This window comes from Heteronotia binoei, chromosome 3 (genome assembly GCF_032191835.1).
Source record: "Heteronotia binoei isolate CCM8104 ecotype False Entrance Well chromosome 3, APGP_CSIRO_Hbin_v1, whole genome shotgun sequence".
Lineage (NCBI taxonomy): Eukaryota > Metazoa > Chordata > Lepidosauria > Squamata > Gekkonidae > Heteronotia > Heteronotia binoei.
In genome coordinates, this window is record NC_083225.1 from 1,825,960 (window position 1) to 1,843,726 (window position 17,767).

General features: G+C 49.5%; 1 protein-coding gene across 1 annotated transcript in view; it reads left to right on the forward strand.

Moving 5' to 3' along the window:
- KLF12 (KLF transcription factor 12) overlaps positions 1-17,356 on the forward strand; it is a 447,150-nt gene extending 429,794 nt beyond the window's left edge. Inside the window, exon 8 of the mRNA XM_060235061.1 lies at positions 16,549-17,356. Within this exon, the coding sequence (XP_060091044.1) occupies positions 16,549-16,730 (182 nt within the window). The 3' untranslated portion in view covers positions 16,731-17,356. The remainder of the gene's footprint in view (positions 1-16,548) is intronic.
- Positions 17,357-17,767: the final 411 nt, after the last annotated feature.

Below are 17,767 nucleotides of genomic sequence, written 5' to 3' on the forward strand. Positions count from 1 at the left end.
GATGTTCACTACCTGCTAACAAAGAGAACAATGTTTTTGTTCTGCTCTTTACAGATAAACTTTCTACCCTCTGTTTGCATGTCTTCTGGGACATTATGTAAATAAAGGTTACATTAGCAATCAAAAAGACACTTATTGTCCAAACACTGTTTATTTGGGGCACACCCCACAATACAGTTAATCAACAGTACAGCTACTAGCTAAGTACCTTCATCCCACTCGCTAAGCAAAAGGAATTGGAAATTAATGTGGCAGTTTAAGAGGCCGTGCACCTTAATTATACATTGCTAAGATTCAAGGTCATTTTGGAAGGCATTATCTTTGTTTTGCTGTATCAGATTCTGGGGGAAACAAGGGTGTGGCGAAAAATCATTTAACAACAGTAATTAATGCAGAGTTCAGCATGCGGGCACGTTCAGGGGATGTTTGGGGAAAATGTTCAATATTTTTATTAAAAACAGCTGCTAAAAATGACTAAGATCACCTTAGGGTCAGAGTCAAACCTGCAAATGGTGGTTTATTATAACTTACCCTCTGGCTGCTGGTGCCATCTGTCTTCACCCAATCTTCACCTTTGTGTACTCAAACAGTATCGAAAAGGGAAACATGCCCCAGAATGCTCGGGGGTTGAACGTCCAGACTCCAGATGGGACGTGAGGATCCTCAGGAATTATAACTCATCTCCAGAGTGCACAGAACAGTTCCCCTGGAGAAAATGGATGCTTTGGAGGGTGGACTCTAGGGCAGTGGTGTCAAACATGCAGCCCACCAAATTAGGCCCCCAGAGGGCTCCTATCAGGCCCCCAAGCAACTGGCTCTTGTCTGCTTCTTTCTCCCTCTCTTGCTTCTTTCTGCATCTCAGCTTGCTTTGCCAGACTTGCTCAATCGCACAGGAGCTACAGAGCAAAACCTTAATTTCCTCCATTGGTTGAGGCTCCTCCCCCTCCTGGAGAGCGAGGGAAAGAGCCAGAGCTTCCCTTGCCCAGTTCCCTGGATCCCATGGGAGAAATACAAAGAAAGCACCTTTAAGACCAACAAGTGCTAATGTTTTAAGCATGTTTTAATTTTTTTTTAAAAAAAAAAACTTTAGTTGTGTTTGTGTCCTTTAAAAAGTTTATATCTCTGCTACCTGATGTCAGGCTCTGTTCATTTACAATATTGATAAAAGCTGTTACTAACCATAGTGATCAATGCCTAGAAACGCTCACTAACATAGGGGCCGGGGTAGCAAGGAGGGAAGGGGGAAAGTAGAGAGTAGCTTCCCAGGAATATCAAAGGTTGCCAAGGTCTCTTTGAAGTAGACAGTTTGTGCCAGATTCTCACCTCCTCTCCGGAGGCACCAAGGACATTGCCTCCGGGAAATGTAACCACCAACTGAAGAGATGGGGGGGGGGGGAGCGTTGGGAAAAGTCTCACATGCAAAAGCAACCTTTTGTTTTGGGAAATTAGGGGTAGAAAAGATTGCTTTGAGGTAGAAGGTTAAATGCCAATGGTTCGAGCTGATCTCCATCAGTTCCAATGCCTGCCATGCTGGAGTAACTCTGAAGTATCCAATAAATGCAACTTTGTTCCAAAATACCAAGTCTGCTTATATGTGAGCTTCAATGAACCCACACCTGACACCTGATCTTAAATAGGTACACACATGGCCCCGCCCAGCCTGGCCCAACAAGGGCTCATTTAGGTTAGATCCGGCCCTCATAACAAATGAGTTTGACACCCCTGCTCTAGGGCATCGTACCCCACTGAGGTCCCTGTCCTCCACAGGCTCCATCCCCAAATCTCTTGGAGTTTCTCAACTTGGTTCTGGCCATCCTAATCTCCCTCCCTAATAACCCGCTAGTGATTAGGCGGAACTTGGTAAATCTATCTGGGGCTCATGGTTAGCAGTTCTCCAAACTTGGGAGGGAATACATTCATTCTCATTGTGACAAGAAAAAAGGGTGACTCCTCTGCTGTAGAAATCCAACAAGAAAAATGTTCTGCTCTTCTGGAGTAATTTGACTATTGCAAGAAAAAAGGCTGAGTCCTCAGAGGAGAAACCCAAGTATTACAGGTTATACAAGATACCCACAGTGGGGCATTCAACATGTCCTTAGACAAAACCCAGAGCTTTTTTTTTTTGTAGCAGGAGGTCCTTTGCATATTAGGCCACACACCCGTGATGTAGCCAATCCTCCAAGAGCTTACAAAAAAGAGCCCTGTCAGCTCTAGGAGGATTGGCTACATCAGGGGTGTGTGGCCTAATATGAGAAGGAGCTCCTGCTACAAAAAAAGCCCTGACAAAACCACAAGGGTAGAGAAACTTGGATGCAGACATCAACCGTAGCAGGAACCCTCATGGAGGTTCAGTAGGAGTCAAGGAGAAGAGATGAGAATTTGTGTAACCTGTGATGTTGTCGGTTAGTGTACCAGACTGGCGTTCAAGTTTTAGATTGATTGTGTAGCCTGCTGATTGCTTTATTCACTTTCTCTCAGCCTAGCCTGTCTCCCAGAGTGGCTATAAAGATAAAATGAAAGGGGAAGTGCATGGCAGCATGTTGTCCCATGATCCTTGGAGAAAGGGTCACTTTTTAAAATAAGAAAATACTTCTACTTTTCTGAGCAGATCAGTGCTCAGCACAGCCATGGTAACTTAGCTGGTTTACAGCCCGTCTTTTCATTGTCTAGATCAACATTTCATATCACAGACAACAAGACAGGGGAAACGCTGGTTGAAAAATTTCATGCAATAATAATGGGAAATTTCAGGGTAAGAAAACTTATCCTATGCAGTAGAACCACTGAAACAACGAACCATTTGGTGGGGCCCTCGGCAGCATTTTATGTTTGGGAAGGCCAGGGGGCCACCCAGTTTGGCCCTAAACATTTTCTCTGCTTCTCAAGTAAAGCTACAGCCCCCCCCCCCCATTTGTGACACAGAATGTTGGCCACTGTGTGACACAGAGTGTTGGACTGGATGGGTCAGGCTTCCATTTCTGTCTGGGGCAAGCAGGCGATATTGCACAAGCTGCTCCGTGCCGCTGTTTTGCCCCGGGGCAACCCATGTTTTGCCGCACATCAGCATAAACCTGAAAAAAAAAACAGGTTTACACAGCTGCATGGCAAATCGCGGGCTTTCCGGGGCAAAATGGCGGCACAGAGCAGCTGGTGCGAAATCGCCAGCTTGCCCCGGACAGAAATGGAAGCCTGACCCAGAGCAGGGTCAGTGCAAAATCACCCGTAGTGAATTTAAGTTTTCTGTGCAAAAGGATGAGAAGTCAAAACTTCTGGTCAGAGCCTCTTCCCTTCCCCCCCTCCCCCTCGGTTGTAATTTTTCCCTCAGAAGTAGCCTTGATATAAATTCCTGGTAATGTAGAATTTGCACATACAGGCTAAAATCCAGTCCTTGTGTTAGAAACAAACAGTGTGTTTTGGAAACAGAAGAGAAGGACAAAAGGCAAGTGAGAGCCACACGCTTATGCTCAAAAGTAGTATTTGGTTATTACATGTAAATTGCTCAACGCATTTCAGTCATGATCTCATAGACAGCAGAAGGTTTCCCTGTATGTTGGTGCAGGTCAACATCAAAAGCAGCTCACTCACAGATATTCTTTTGAAGATTCCTCTCTAAAAGTATTGGGCAATTTATATTGAATGATAAATGGTTTCTTTTCTTAACATGAGGCTCCACCCCTCATTTTGTTCTTTTGCATTGCGATTCTTTTCCTCCCTTTCTCTTCCATCAAGTAAATAGACCCACCAAGCAACTTTGATTGAGCCAATCCTGGATTTACCAGATGTAATCCAAACCCTTGCCCTCAGTTTAATCCCTCCTCTTTTGTATACCAATGTGCAGGGATGGAATTCTAGCAGGAGCTCCTTTGCATATTAAGCCACACTCCCTGATGTAGCCCCATGGCACAGAGTGTTAAAGCTGCAGTACTGCAGTCCTAAGCACGACCTGAGTTCGATCCCCGGCAGAAGCTGGGTTTTCAGGTAGCCGGATCGAGGTTGACTCAGCCTTTCATCCTTCCGAGGTCAGTAAAATGAGTACCCGGTTTGCTGGGGGTGGGAAGTGTAGATGACTGGGGAAGGCAATGGCAAACCACCCTGTAAAAAGTCTGCTGTGAAAACATTGTGAAAGCAACATCACTTCAGAGTTGGAAACAACTGGTGCTTGCACAGAGGACCTTTCCTTTTTTCCCTGATGTAGCCAATCCTCCAAGAGCTTACAAGGCTCTTTTTTGTAAACTCTTGGAGGATTGGCTAAATCAGAGGTGTGTGGCATAATATGCAAAGGAGCTCCTGATAGAATTCCACCCCTGCCAATGTGTAGTGGATATAATTTGGACCCAAGTTCCATTTCTTGAAGTTCATCAGCAGGCCTTAAGTAAATCAATCTCTCTGGCTGAGTCCAGATGGGTAGGTTAAGCCGATGCAGGGACAGCACACAGATGGATTAAAAATCATGTTCAAACATGCACATCTGCCTTCCATCCCGCTCCCGTACTCAACCCATCCTCCGGCGACTCTGAGGCAGCTCAGAAAGCTACCACTTAAGAAATGGTAGCAAATTCTTCTGTCACACGCCATCCAGCTTTCCAGGTGTCTGAACTCAGGAGCAAGCAAGCAAGGCAGATTGGCAGTGTGAACCCACTAGGCCACCCCAAGCCACTTCCGGCTTTAAAAAAAAGCATAGAAGAAGAAGAATTACAGATTTATACCCCACCCTTCTCTCTGAATCAGAGACTCAGAGCGGCTTACAATCTCCTTTATCTTCTTCCTCCACAACAGACACCCTGTGAGGTGGGTGGGGCTGAAAGAGCTCTCCCAAAAGCTGCCCTTTCAGGGACAACTCTTGCGAGAGCTATGACTAACCCAAAGCCATTCCAGCAGATGCAAGTGGAGGAGTAGGGAATCAAGCCCAGTTCTCCCAGATAAGAGTCCTCACACTTAACCACTACACTAAGCTGGCTCTACCAAGCGCATGAGCCACCAAGCGCATAGCCACCAAGCGCATGAGCGCATATGCTCATGACCACAAAAAAATGGGGGAAAGAAAAAACCTGAACTATGATAAGGGGATGGTGCACAACAGCCATCCGGCCGCACCAAAGCGCACCCCCCCCCCATGGGATACGGGCGACTTGGGCAGGAGCATTTGACCAAGAATAATCCACTCCATTGTAAATGAGCCCGATTTGGGACACCTCCTGTGCTCCCAAAGCTGCCAGTCTGTGCTCAGTCTCTGGGGCACTAGCCTACCTTACAGGAAGGTTGGAAAGCACACAGTGAATTTGACTTTACTGAAGCAGAGCAATTCTCACTTTGGTCAAGGCCTGGACTGGAGCTCTCCTGGGAGACCTCTGTGAATGTTGCCTTATGTCTCCCATGGTAGGAAAAAAAATGTGGGACCAGTTTGTAGTAATCCATAAATAACAACATGGGATTACCCCCATGTACTCTGGCATCAGCTCTTGGGAGAGCCACTCTAGCCCTGAGGGAGTTGGCTGGTTTTAGGGTACCATTAAAGGATTGTAAATTATCAGTTTATTTAGGTCATTATGACATTTCAGCTGCTGGCACCAAACTGTTCTTGGGCTGTCTCTGAATAGCATTGGGTTAATCCGATGAAATTTATGGCCAGTCTGTTCAAGGCAGACAAAAGAAAGCACCTCTTCATGCAACGCATAATTTACTTGTGGAATCCTCTCCAGCTAGATCTGGATACAGCTGCTGACCTGGCTTTGGAAGAAGCATGGGCAAATTCAGGGCGGGCAGGGCTATCAGCATCTGTCAGGCATATTAGCTTAAACAGGACCTTTATGACTGCGATCACGCACACTAAATAATGCACTTTCAATCCACTTTCAGTCCACTTTCTAACTGGATTTTGCCATTTCGCACAGGAAAATCCAGTTGGAAAGTGCCTTGAAAGTAGATCGAAAGTGCATTATTTAGTGTGTGTGATTGCAGCCCAGAATTCAGAGGCAGCGTTTCTCTGAATTCCAGTGTTTGGGAGAGAAAGACTGGTTTACTATCCCGTTGTGAAAAAAATCCGCTTCAGTTTGAACCATTTCTGGGCTATCAGACAGCTGCTGCTGAAGCGGCAGGATCCCAGCAGCAGGCTGTGGTTGCTCATTCACACTGCTAGTTCGGCTCAACCATGGAGCTCTGTGCAAAGGTGTTGTCTTTTTTAAAAGGGCCCCTGTGTGTGTGCTCAGTCAAAGAAGCACACAAGTGCATCTCTGAGTGTCAGAACTTGTAACTTTCTCTGCCTATTGTTAGCCAAACCGACTCCATGTTGTAACCTAACACTAACCCAGAGCACATAGCCTAAGCAATTAACCCAAGTGACATTATAACAGTAATCCTTTATTCTGGGACTTATCTGAACTGGCAACCTGGCTGAATGGCAGCAAAGGCTCCAGACAACGGAGAGCCCAGCCCTCCCCCAGAAGAAGAACCGTTAGACCCGAAAGTGACGGGGGTGAGACGCAAACTCAAGGTACCCGCACCCTTCTCTACCGACGCCTTCCCCTCGCGGAGTTGGAGCCCGCGAAAGTCCACGGCTGCAATGGAGGCCGCGGAACTACGGTACCGGGTTCTCGCCACCGGCGCCGGGGGAGACGAGGAGGGCGAAGACAGAGAAGAAGGAACCGGCACCAGCTCCTCCACCTACGGCGGGGGGGACCCAATCCGAGCACTATGCAACGAACTGTTCAGTTGGGTGAGGGACATCCACGACCAGGTCCATATGTCCCGGGTGAAGATGGCAGAAGAAATGCAGCAGAACCTGGGCGCGATCCGCGACCAGATACGCGCCCTGCAGGGAGGTATATCCGCGGCCCCGCCGTCGCCGGCCCCGGCACCTGCTGGCCCGGGTGACGGGGGTGGAGGGGGCCCCGCTGGGCCACCACCGGCCGCTCCTCCGGCTCCACCGCCCGCGGGGCCGGCGCCCCCCACGCCACCGCCAGCGCCAGCGGCCCCGGGAGTCCCAGCCGCACCCGCGGCACCAGCACCGCCAGCCCCCGTAGCTCCGAGGGCACCAGTTCCGGCGGCGCCCGGGGGACCAGTCGGAGCAGAATGGGGGGAACCCGAGAACTGAAGATCACGTTCAACGGGGACGGAGACGAGGTGGAATACTTCACCATCCAGTGCAACAGTTTTTTCACGCACTGGGGAGCGAGTTACCCCACGGAAGCAAGCCGAGTAGACCACATCGCCTCCAGGCTGAAAAGAGCGGCACAGAAGTGGTACGTGGGGCTGTACACCGGGCGCAAGCCCGAGTTAGCCACAGTGGCCGACTTCCTCCAGGCGATGCTACGGCAGTACGGGGACCCCCTGCGGGAGGAGAAGGCTATCGAGGCCTTGCAAAGGATCGAACAGGGGAACCGCACGACCCGCGAATACGCCACCGAGTTCATGGGGCACTGCGCGGCTGCGAGGGGCTGGAACGAGGTGATGAAGTACACCGCGTTCAAGAACGGGCTGAACGCGAACATCCTCGACCAGTGCTACCACCAGGGACGACCCGACACCCTGGTGGGATGGATTCAGCTGGCGGGGGAGGTGGAAACCGACCTGCAACATGTCGGGATGCGCCGCCAACAGCAAGGCAAGAAAAAGGGAAAGCCGAGCCCCGCAACCAGCAAGCCCGACGGGAGGCGGCCCCCCACAACATCCACCCCCCGTGGCTGCCGCCCGGAAATGCTTCAGATGCGGAGACCCTGGTCACCTGGCTGCCAGCTGCCCCGTGAAGCAGACGCCGACCCCCACCCCGTCCAAGCCGCCCGCGACCGCGCAGAAGAAAGGAGGGGGCCGCTCCAAGGAGCCCAGTCGGGGCACCGTCACCGCTTCCATGGCGATTGACGAGGAGGTTACCACCATTGGGGAATCGAGCGAGGAGTCGTGGGATCAAGAGTCGGCGGAAAACGACAACGACCTGCTTTAATCGGTGCCGCAAAGCAGGTCCGGGAGATGCCGGCACCAATAACGGTGAGGACTACCGGGGGGCTCTTGTTCATGACCCTACTGAACCCCAACCTTAAACGGTTTATGCATACCCGAGCCCTAATAGACTCCGGGTGCACTCGGGACATTATCACCCCACGTTTGGTAGAGGCTCTGGGCCTAGCCAAGTCCCCCCTGCCCCATCCGATCCAATTCGAGCAGATGGACGGGTCCGTCATGAGAGGGGAACCCTGCACCCAGGAAACCCAAGCGACCCCCATGGGGACAGAAGAGCACTGGGGAATAAAGACTTTTGTAATAGCCCCCTCGTCCTCATTCGACGTGGTGGTGGGAGCAGGGTGGCTCGCGCATCAACCAGACATACGCTGGGCGGAGCAGATCGTGCGCTTCCCCGACTGGCGATGCGAGCACCACCACTGGAGAACCGAATGGGGCCCCAAAGCCCCCCCCCAAAACGAGAGACTTTGCCTCACACTTGAAGAAATAGGGGCAATCCTGAAGGAGTACCGGGACTTGAAAAAGGCCTTTAGTGAGCGGGAGGTGGACGAACTACCCCCCCACCGCCCCACTGATTGCGCCATCGAACTAATACCAGGGCAGGAGCTGCCCAAAGCCAAACTCTACTCGATGGGTTGGGCTGAGAAAGCGGAACTGAAAAAATTCATTGACAAGAACCTGAAGCGGGGGTTCATCCGGCCCCCCACGGCCCCCCACGCTGCCCCCGTCCTGTTCCGCAAGAAAAAGGACGGAAGTCTGAGACTTTGCACAGACTTTTGCGGGATAAATGGGATTTCTATGTCCAACGCCTACCCGATCCCGCCGATAAAAGGCCTCCTGAGCACAGTAGCTGAAGGCAAAGTCTTCACCAAACTAGATCTCCGCGACGCGTATTTCCGCGTGCGGATCAAAGAAGGGGACGAATGGAAAACGGCGTTCAATACGCCAATGGGACAGTTCGAATACCTAGTCATGCCGTTCGGACTGCAAGGGGCGCCAGGGGTGTTCATGAATTTTATAAATGAAGTGCTGCGGGAGTATTTGTACAAAGGGGTGGTGGTGTACCTTGATGACATCATTATTTATTCGAAAGATCTTGAGTCACATGTTCCGCTAGTAAGAAAAGTCTTAACCACTCTGTATCAGAACAAATTGTCCAAATGTGAGTTCCACAAAACGGAGCTAGACTACCTGGGGTTCCGGGTGTCGGGGGAGGGTCTAGCCATGGATCCAGCAAAAATCCAAGCAGTGCTGGATTGGGAACCACCCCGAACCCACCGGCAGCTCCAATCTTTCATCGGGTTCGCAAATTTTTATCGCGGGTTCATAAAGGGGTTCGCACAGGTCATGCTCCCACGCACCGAGCTCCTTAAGACAAAGGGGAAAGGGGAAGAAGCAAAAAAGCCCGGAGCGCGCCTATCCTGGTCGCCCGAGTGCCATCAAGCGTTCAATGAGCTCAAACAGCTATTCACCTCCGAACCGGTACTAGCCCACCCAAACGAACTGAAACCCTTTGTGGTGCAATGCAACGCCTCCGACATCACCGTAGGAGCCATATTAATGCAGAAAAATGATGAGGGGGAGCTCCGTCCCTGCGCATACATCTCCCACAAATTTTCCAACGAGCAGAGAAATTGGTCAGTGTGGGACAAAGAAGCATTTGCGGTCACGTTTGCCTTGAAAACATGGCGGTCCTGGCTAGAGGGGGTCCGCGTCCCTTTCGAAATTTGGACTGATCACAAAAACCTCGAAGCCCTCACCGGCCGCCGCAAACTGACCGCAAAGCAAATCCGCTGGGCGGGGTTTTTTGCCAAATTCGACTTCGTGCTGAAACATATCCCCGGCACTAAAAACTTTTTGGCCGGCGCGCTATCGCGCATGCCACAGCACGAAAGCCAAAGAGAGGAGGTAATTGACTCCCTCATTCCCCCCTCAGCCGTCGCAGGCGGAGTGACTACCCGATCAGGGAAACAAACCGGAACCCCCGACCCTCAGCAAAAAGAGCGCTTCGCAGCCGAAGCAGAATCAGAGGGAAACAACCGGCCCGAAGGCCTCGAAAAAGGGGAGGGGGGACTCTGGTTCCACAATGGGAAAATTTACATGCCCAAAGCCCTGAGAAAAGACGTGCTGGAGCAATGTCACTCCAGCCGAATCGCGGGGCACTTCGGGTATGTGAAAACCCTCAATTTACTCAACAGACAGTTCTGGTGGCCCAAGCTAAAAAGGGACGTGTCGGAGTTTGTGATCGCCTGTCCAACATGTATCATGGCAAAACGCAGGGGGGGGGGAAACTGCCGGGGCACCTAGTCCCCCTTCCCACGGCGAGCCGCCCCTGGGCTGTCGTCTCCATGGACTTCATAGTCGAGCTCCCCCCCCTCCCAGGGGAAAACAGTGATTCTGGTGGTAGTGGATACATTCTCGAAACAGGCCCATTTCATCCCCTGTAAAAAACTCCCCGCTGCAAAGAAATTGGCACAACTGTTCTTTAACCACGTGGTCCGCCTCCACTCGTTCCCGGACAAGGTCATTAGCGACCGCGGGCCTCAGTTCGTTGCCAACTTCTGACGGGAGTTTTGCAAAATCGCAGGCATTGAACAGGGGCTCAGCTCCGCATACCACCCCCAGACGGACGGACAGACGGAGAGGGTGAACGGGCTTCTCGAGCAATACCTTAGGTGCTATATCAACTACCAACAGACAAATTGGGTTGAACTGCTCCCCTTTGCGGAGTATGGCTACAACAACAGCCTCCACAGCTCCACTAAGACCTCCCCCTTCCAGATTGTCAACGGTTACGCAGGGAAACCCTTCCCAAATCTCCCTCTGCCGTCTGGAGCCCCCGAGCCCACTTCATGCCAACAATGGTGGGAGGGAATGCGTGAGGGTTGGAAGGTAATTCAAGAAAATTTGGAGGAGGCGAAAGCGGAGTACAAACGACACTTTGACAAAAAGCACGCCCCCCGGTGGGAGCTAAAGGAGGGGGAAACAGTGTTCCTATCAACCAAAAACCTCCCTCTTCCTCAAGGGTGCCGCAAGCTGGCCTCCAAATACCTAGGGCCCTTCAAGATTAAAAAGGTTATCAATAAGGTGACCGTGGAGCTAGAACTGCCCAAATTGCTGAGTAAGATCCACCCTGTGTTTCATTGCAGCCTTCTTCGCAAAGATCCTGGAGCTACGTCCTATCACCCTCGCCCTCCAGAACCACCTCCTACTCGAGTGAAGGGCCAGAGCCACCATGAGGTGCAGGAGATCCTAGATTCTAAGGTCCAGCGGGGGGTTTTGTACTACCTTATCAGGTGGAATTACTTTCCCCCGAGCTGTGATGAATGGGTGAAAGCAAGTGATGTGTCTGCTCCGCAACTGCTTAAAAAATTCCACCTACTGTACCCACACAAGCCCAAGGCGAAGAGCTTAGGGGGGGCAGTATGTCAGAACTTGTAACTTTCTCTGCCTATTGTTAGCCAAACCGACTCCATGTTGTGACCTAACACTAACCCAGAGCACATAGCCTAAGCAATTAACCCAAGTGCCTTGCAGCTATTCTAAATATTCTGTGCTCACTGAAGGGTGACAGATAGGCTCTGGTCAACATCCACAGGTGCCCTTTGAAGCCGGGCCGTTTGGCCTTCGCCACGGGAGAGCATCCTCCCTTCTGATAACAGAGCTTGGGAAAGAGACACTTGTCTGTAATCCGTGTGAATGATCGTTTTATTGTACTTTTGCTGAAGGCATAAAATGTAACCAAATGCCGGACTCGACATTACTGTTATCTCGTAGCTCTAGCACTGCAGTTCTCTAATAAAGATCCTATACTTTGTAACAAGTCTTGGAATCGTCTGAAGTTCGTTCCAGTTCTGACACTGAGAGGGGTTAGCGGAGGGGAGGGACGAGCTTGACAGAAACGGCCTGGCACGACCACACAGCTTTTCTGCTTTTGAGTTGCCCTGGGGCATTCAGATAGCAGTCGATTATGCGACCTGCATCCGATTTAGGGGAATGGTACCGGGAAAATCCAGGTAGTTTTTTGATGCTGATAGGAGGCGTCTGGAGACGGGGTGAGTGTGAGTGCTGCTCAGAGGGCAGATGTGCTGGTGTGATTGTGCATTTTTAATCCGAATGGGAGGTGGGGCTAGGTCGGGGCAAATCTCCTGTGTGAAACCACCCATTCAGTTGAGAGCTGTTGCCTTCCTGTCATTCTTTCAGCTTCTGGAGGTGGGGGAATAGAGACCGCTGGAGTGGATGGGCCTTGGTAGGAACCAGTGGAGCTCTTGTTCTAATCCCTTGTTATGCTGATAATAAACGTAAAGCTTGCTGTTGGAGTCACAGCTGAATCAAGTTCCACCTCGAGGGGTTTTCAAGGCGAGAGATTGGCTTCCTCTGCATATGACCCCAATCTCCCATGGTGGTCTCTGCTTAGCTTCCAAGCTCAAGCTCTGGAGAGATCAGAAACATCTTCACTGTCAGAATTGCTACATGTTGATCAGGAGTTTTTTGGGAGCAGGAGCGTCTTTGCATATTAGGCCACACCTCCCAGATGTACCCAATCCTCCATGAGCTTCCAGGGCTCTTAGTACAGGGCCTACTGTAAGCTCCAGGAGGATTGGCCACAGCAGGGGTGTGCGGCCTAATATGCAAAGGAGTTCCTGCTACAAAAAAAGAAGTCCTGTTTACAATACTGTCAAAACTTCTACAGAAATCTGTTTTTGTTCTGTTGTTTCTATAATACCTGGTTTTGCTGTACACAAAAGCAAGTGGCAGGCCAGAACCTTACTCCTCAGACCAACAGGGGTGTGTGGCCTAATATGCAAAGGAGTTCCTGCTGCAAAAATAAAAGCCCTGATGCTAATAATACATGGAAATACATAAAGAAAATGCAGGGCATTTTTTGAGCAGGAACACGCAGGAATGCAGTTCCGGCTGGCTTGGTGTTGGGGTGTGTGGCCTAATATGCAAAGGAGTTCCTGCTGGTCTTTTTCTACAAAAGACGCCCTGAGAAAATGTATAAACAGTCCCCAACAAACTTCTCCATGAGAAGCAAACCTTCATCTGGTTTGTTGGATTTTGCATTATAGTTTGTATTTGAATGGCTTTGTCTTGTGTTTTAGAGGTTTTGTTTTTAATGGGTATATTATAATGATTTCGTAGTATCTTTTTTCCAAGCCGCCTCAAGCGAGTGTCCAGAGAGGCAGTTTCTAAGTATTCTAAGTAAATACGTTTACACTTTTGAATGTTTTTATCTTTAAATTTTAATTTACCAGGGATTGTTTGTTCAGTAACACTGATGAAAGTATTGGCACACGCACACACACACCCTTTCAGGGATCTGCCACCAATCCATTTCTGGCGATGAGTCCATGCCAAGTCAGATGTGAAGCATCGGTACAGTTGTGGGGCACTGCCAGGCAGCTGTTTGTGGCAAGAGTCAGAGACGGTGTATTTTGGGGTGGCCGCCAGCCATCTGCCCATTCTCCTGTCAGCTGCCAAATTCCTTGGACCCAATGCCATGTCTTTCCAGACATGAATAAAACTCTTTCCACCATCTGCTCGCATTTGGCCTTACAGGGAGAAAACCTCACACGTACACATACACACATGCGCCACTGTCTTTGTCCTCACTGTTAACGCACGCTGTGGTGGTTCCACATTCTGGCTTCCATCTCTAAACCTGATCTACTCAGAAGCAACTGTTCTGTTCCATTGCCTGAACTGGAAAATGCCAATGATAGAAATCATCATGTTTCTTCTTACAATCAGGACTTTTTTTGTAGCAGTATTAGGCTACACGCCCCTGATGTAGCCAATCTTCCTGGAACTTACAGTAGGCCCTGTACTAAGAGCCCTGTAAGCTTGTGGAGGATTGTCTATATCAGGAGTGTGTGGCCTAATAGGCAAAGGAGTTCCTGCTACAAAAAAAAAAGAGCCCTGCTTACAATGCTGTCAGACTCCTACAGAAATCTGTTTTTGTTCTGTTGTTTCTGTTGTACCTAGTTTCGTTGGTCACAAAAAGCGAGCAGCATGCCAGGACCTTACTCCTCAGGCCAGCAAGCGCCTTGATACAACTTGATCAGGGATCAGGAAGTAATGCCTGACACAGGACGAGTATAAAAAGAGCCTCAGGAACTCCAGGCCCACCGGCCTCACTGGTGGGCCTCCTGATGGCACTTGGGTTTTTTGGCCACTATATGACACAGAGTGTTGGACTGGATGGGCCATTGGCCTGATCCAACATGGCTTCCCTTATGTTCTTATTTAGCCACAGCGTATTGTTGGAACACTCTGTCTGGGGCAAGTGATACTCTGTCTTCTTGGTGCTTGGGAGGGCTTCTTCTGTCCTGGCCCCACTGATGGACCTCCTGATGGCACCTGGACTTTTTTGGCCACTGTGCGACGTAGAGTGTTGGACTGGATGGGCCATTGGCCTGATCCAACATGGCTTCTCTTCTGTTCTTATGTGACACAGAGTGTTGGGCTGGATGGGCCATTGGTCTGATCCAACATGGCTTTTGTTATGTTCTTATGTGACACAGAGTATTTGGCTGGATGGGCCATTGGCCTGATCCAACATGGCTTTTCTTATGTTCTTATGTGACGCAAAGTGTTGGACTGGATGGGTCATTGGCCTGATCCAACATGGCTTCTCTTATGTGACACAGAGTGTTGGACTGGATGGGCCATTGGCCTGATCCAACATGGCTTTTCTTATGTTCTTATGTGACGCAGAGTGTAGGACTGGATGGGTCATTGGCCTGATCCAACATGGCTTTTCTTATGTTCTTATGTGACGCAGAGTGTTGGACTGGATGGGTCATTGGCCTGATCCAACATGGCTTCCCTTATGTTCTTATGTGACACAGAGAGCTGGACTGGAGGGGCCATTGGCCTGATCCAACATGGCTTCGCTTATGTTCTTATAATGTGGAAGGGCTCCCTGCAGGCCCTTCCTTGGTATAGTCATAGAGAGGCTGAATCCTCACCTGGTATTAAGTTCACGGGCAGAGACCCTCCTGGCTGTCTCACCCAATCAAAGAAACTTGTTGGATAGGTACACGAGAGAGGCCCTTTTCAGCGGCAGCCCCATGATTACAGAACAAGGAGCTGCTTCTGCAGGGGCATGGACAGGGTTTTAAAAGTCAGGGGGCATTTGTTTGGTGTAGTGGTGCGGTGGTTAAGTGCACAGACTCTTATCTGGGAGAACTGGACTTGATTCCCCACTCCTCCACTTGCAGCTGCTGGAATGGCCTTGGGTCAGCCATAGCTCTCTTATCTGGGAGAACCGGGTTTGATTCCCCACTCCTCCACTTGCACCTGCTTGGAATGGCCTTGGGTCAGCCATAGCTCTCTTATCTGGGAGAACCGGGTTGGATTCCCCACTCCTCCACTCACACCTGCTGGAATGGCCTTGGGTCAACCATAGCTCTGGCAGAAAGGGCAGCTGCTGTAAAAGCTCTCTCAGCCCCACTTCCCTCACAGGGTGTCTGTTGTGGGGGGCGGGGAGGTAGAGGCTATTGTGACCACTCTGAGACTCTGAGATTCAGAGTATAGGGACGGATATAAATCCAGTATCATCTTCTAAAAGTTGGGGGCACCCTTTCCCATCTTCTGTGGTCCTTGCCGCTTCTCAGAAGCTTTCTGGGGTAGGGGCAAAAGCTGGAGGCTCTGAAAGTGGCCAGACCAAGGCAGCCAACCCTAAAACTTTTGAGTCCAGAAGTTAGCCGTGACTCTCAAAAGCTTGTACCCTGCCACAGATTGTGTTAGTCTTTAAGATGTTTCTGAACTCTTTTGTGTACAGTGTAAGCTGTCTTGAGTTCTGTAAGGAAGGCAGTGAATAAAGGTTTTTAATAAATAAATCCAATATCACTGTAAGCTTGAGGTCTGATGGCTGCAGTCTGACACACGGAACCCAATATATGTGCAGCATGTCCTTGATTATTCTTTGAATGTTCATTGAGTCATTATTGTATATCATTGGACAGACATACAGCCAAGTGTGTGATTTAAGCCATACATTTATCAAGGTATTGGAGCCCACTTTTCTTTTTAAGAGTACACGTGTTGCGACTTTCTTACAAACAAATGTGTGCACATATGTGTAGGGTGTGCACACATTCAATGTGTCAATGGTGCTTGGCAGGGGTGGAATTCTTGCAGGAGCTCCTTTGCATATTAGGCCACATATCCCTGATGTAGCCAATCCTCATATAGCTTATAAGGCTCTTTTTTGTAAGCTCTTGGAGGATTGGCTACATCAGGGGTGTGTGGCCTAATATGCAAAGGCACTCCTGCTAGAATTCCACCCCTGGTGCTTGGGTGCTGTAAGTCCTCAGGAGCTTTGTTATGTGGGGTTTTTTCTCTGTTGCCTCGGACAGCTGTTTCTAATCATATAATCATAGAGTTGGAAGGGACCTCCAGGGTCATCTAGTCTACCCCCTGCACAATGCAGGAAATTCACAGATACCTCCCCCTAAATTCACAGAATCCGCATTACTGTCAGATAGCCATCTAACTTCTGTTTAAAATGACGATTGACCGAGTTCTCCAAATCCAATATGATGTTCCTTTATTTCTCCCCCCCCCCTCCCTTCTCTTGTCTCCCAGGAGAAAAACCATACAAATGTACGTGGGAAGGATGCGCATGGAAGTTCGCCCGTTCCGATGAACTGACAAGGCACTACCGCAAACACACGGGAGTCAAGCCATTCAAGTGCGCAGACTGTGACCGCAGCTTTTCCCGTTCAGATCACTTGGCGTTACACCGCCGGAGGCACATGCTCGTCTGAAAAAAGATGCTACCTTGGGGGAAAAAAATGGAAATACCAAGAGCTGGGTCTCTTTTAACTCCAGTGAATTCAGCAGGGCTGAATCCCGCTTTGATGGCGTTAGCACAAAAGAGGGGCGTTCTGGGTTGCCCCGCACACAACGAAAGCAGGAAACGCTGTGCCACTCTTCTCCCACCCGTCTGAAGTTGGCTTTCCAGAATGGGCAAAGTTATCTTCTTCCACGGGGAGATAGTAAGCCCCACCCCAAATGCCACAAGGTTGGGCATTGTTTTCCATCCTGTGTCCTTTTAAAAAGTATTTATGGTGTGTGCACCTTTTTGGAACCGTCACACTTTTCCCCCTCCTAACATATTACTGCTATCACAATGACCAGATGTCACAGACATTCGAAACGAACAAGCCCTCTGGACCGCCGTTGCTTTTACTTTATGTGTCATTTTTCCTTTTAATTACTATCAAAAACACTTGCTGAATATCACCATTTTTCTGATTGTTGAACAATTAACAATCTCCAAAGCCAGTATAGACAGCCTGGGAAGAGGAGGGATTATAAAATCGATCTCTTTAATATGAAGGGATTCCTCTGCACACATATGCAATAAAAATGGTGGTATTTTTCACATTTACCCCTTAGAGGCCACTAAAAAGTTCACCTTTCCTTAAAGAAAAAACAACTTTTTTTTGTTCTTGGGATCTATAAAACAGGTACCAGTACCATTTCAGTGTGAAATAACCCTCTTTACATCTACTGACTTAAATCTGAATAGGAAGGACCCTTTAAAAATGTAATGTCCTGTGCATAGGAGGACCAACGTTAGCAGGAATTCACTAACCGTAACCATATTTAAGTGAAAATAAGGGCTAGTTCATGCATGCCTGTTCATCACTGGATTGCTCAGAATTTGTTGACTGACAGCTGAATGCCTGAACACTGGGTTCAAGCTGATGTGAGGTGCTAAAACCTTCTGATCTGGGTTACCTGCAATAGCGCATTGACACATCCAAAAACAGTTGACATGGCCATAAGAAGTGATGGA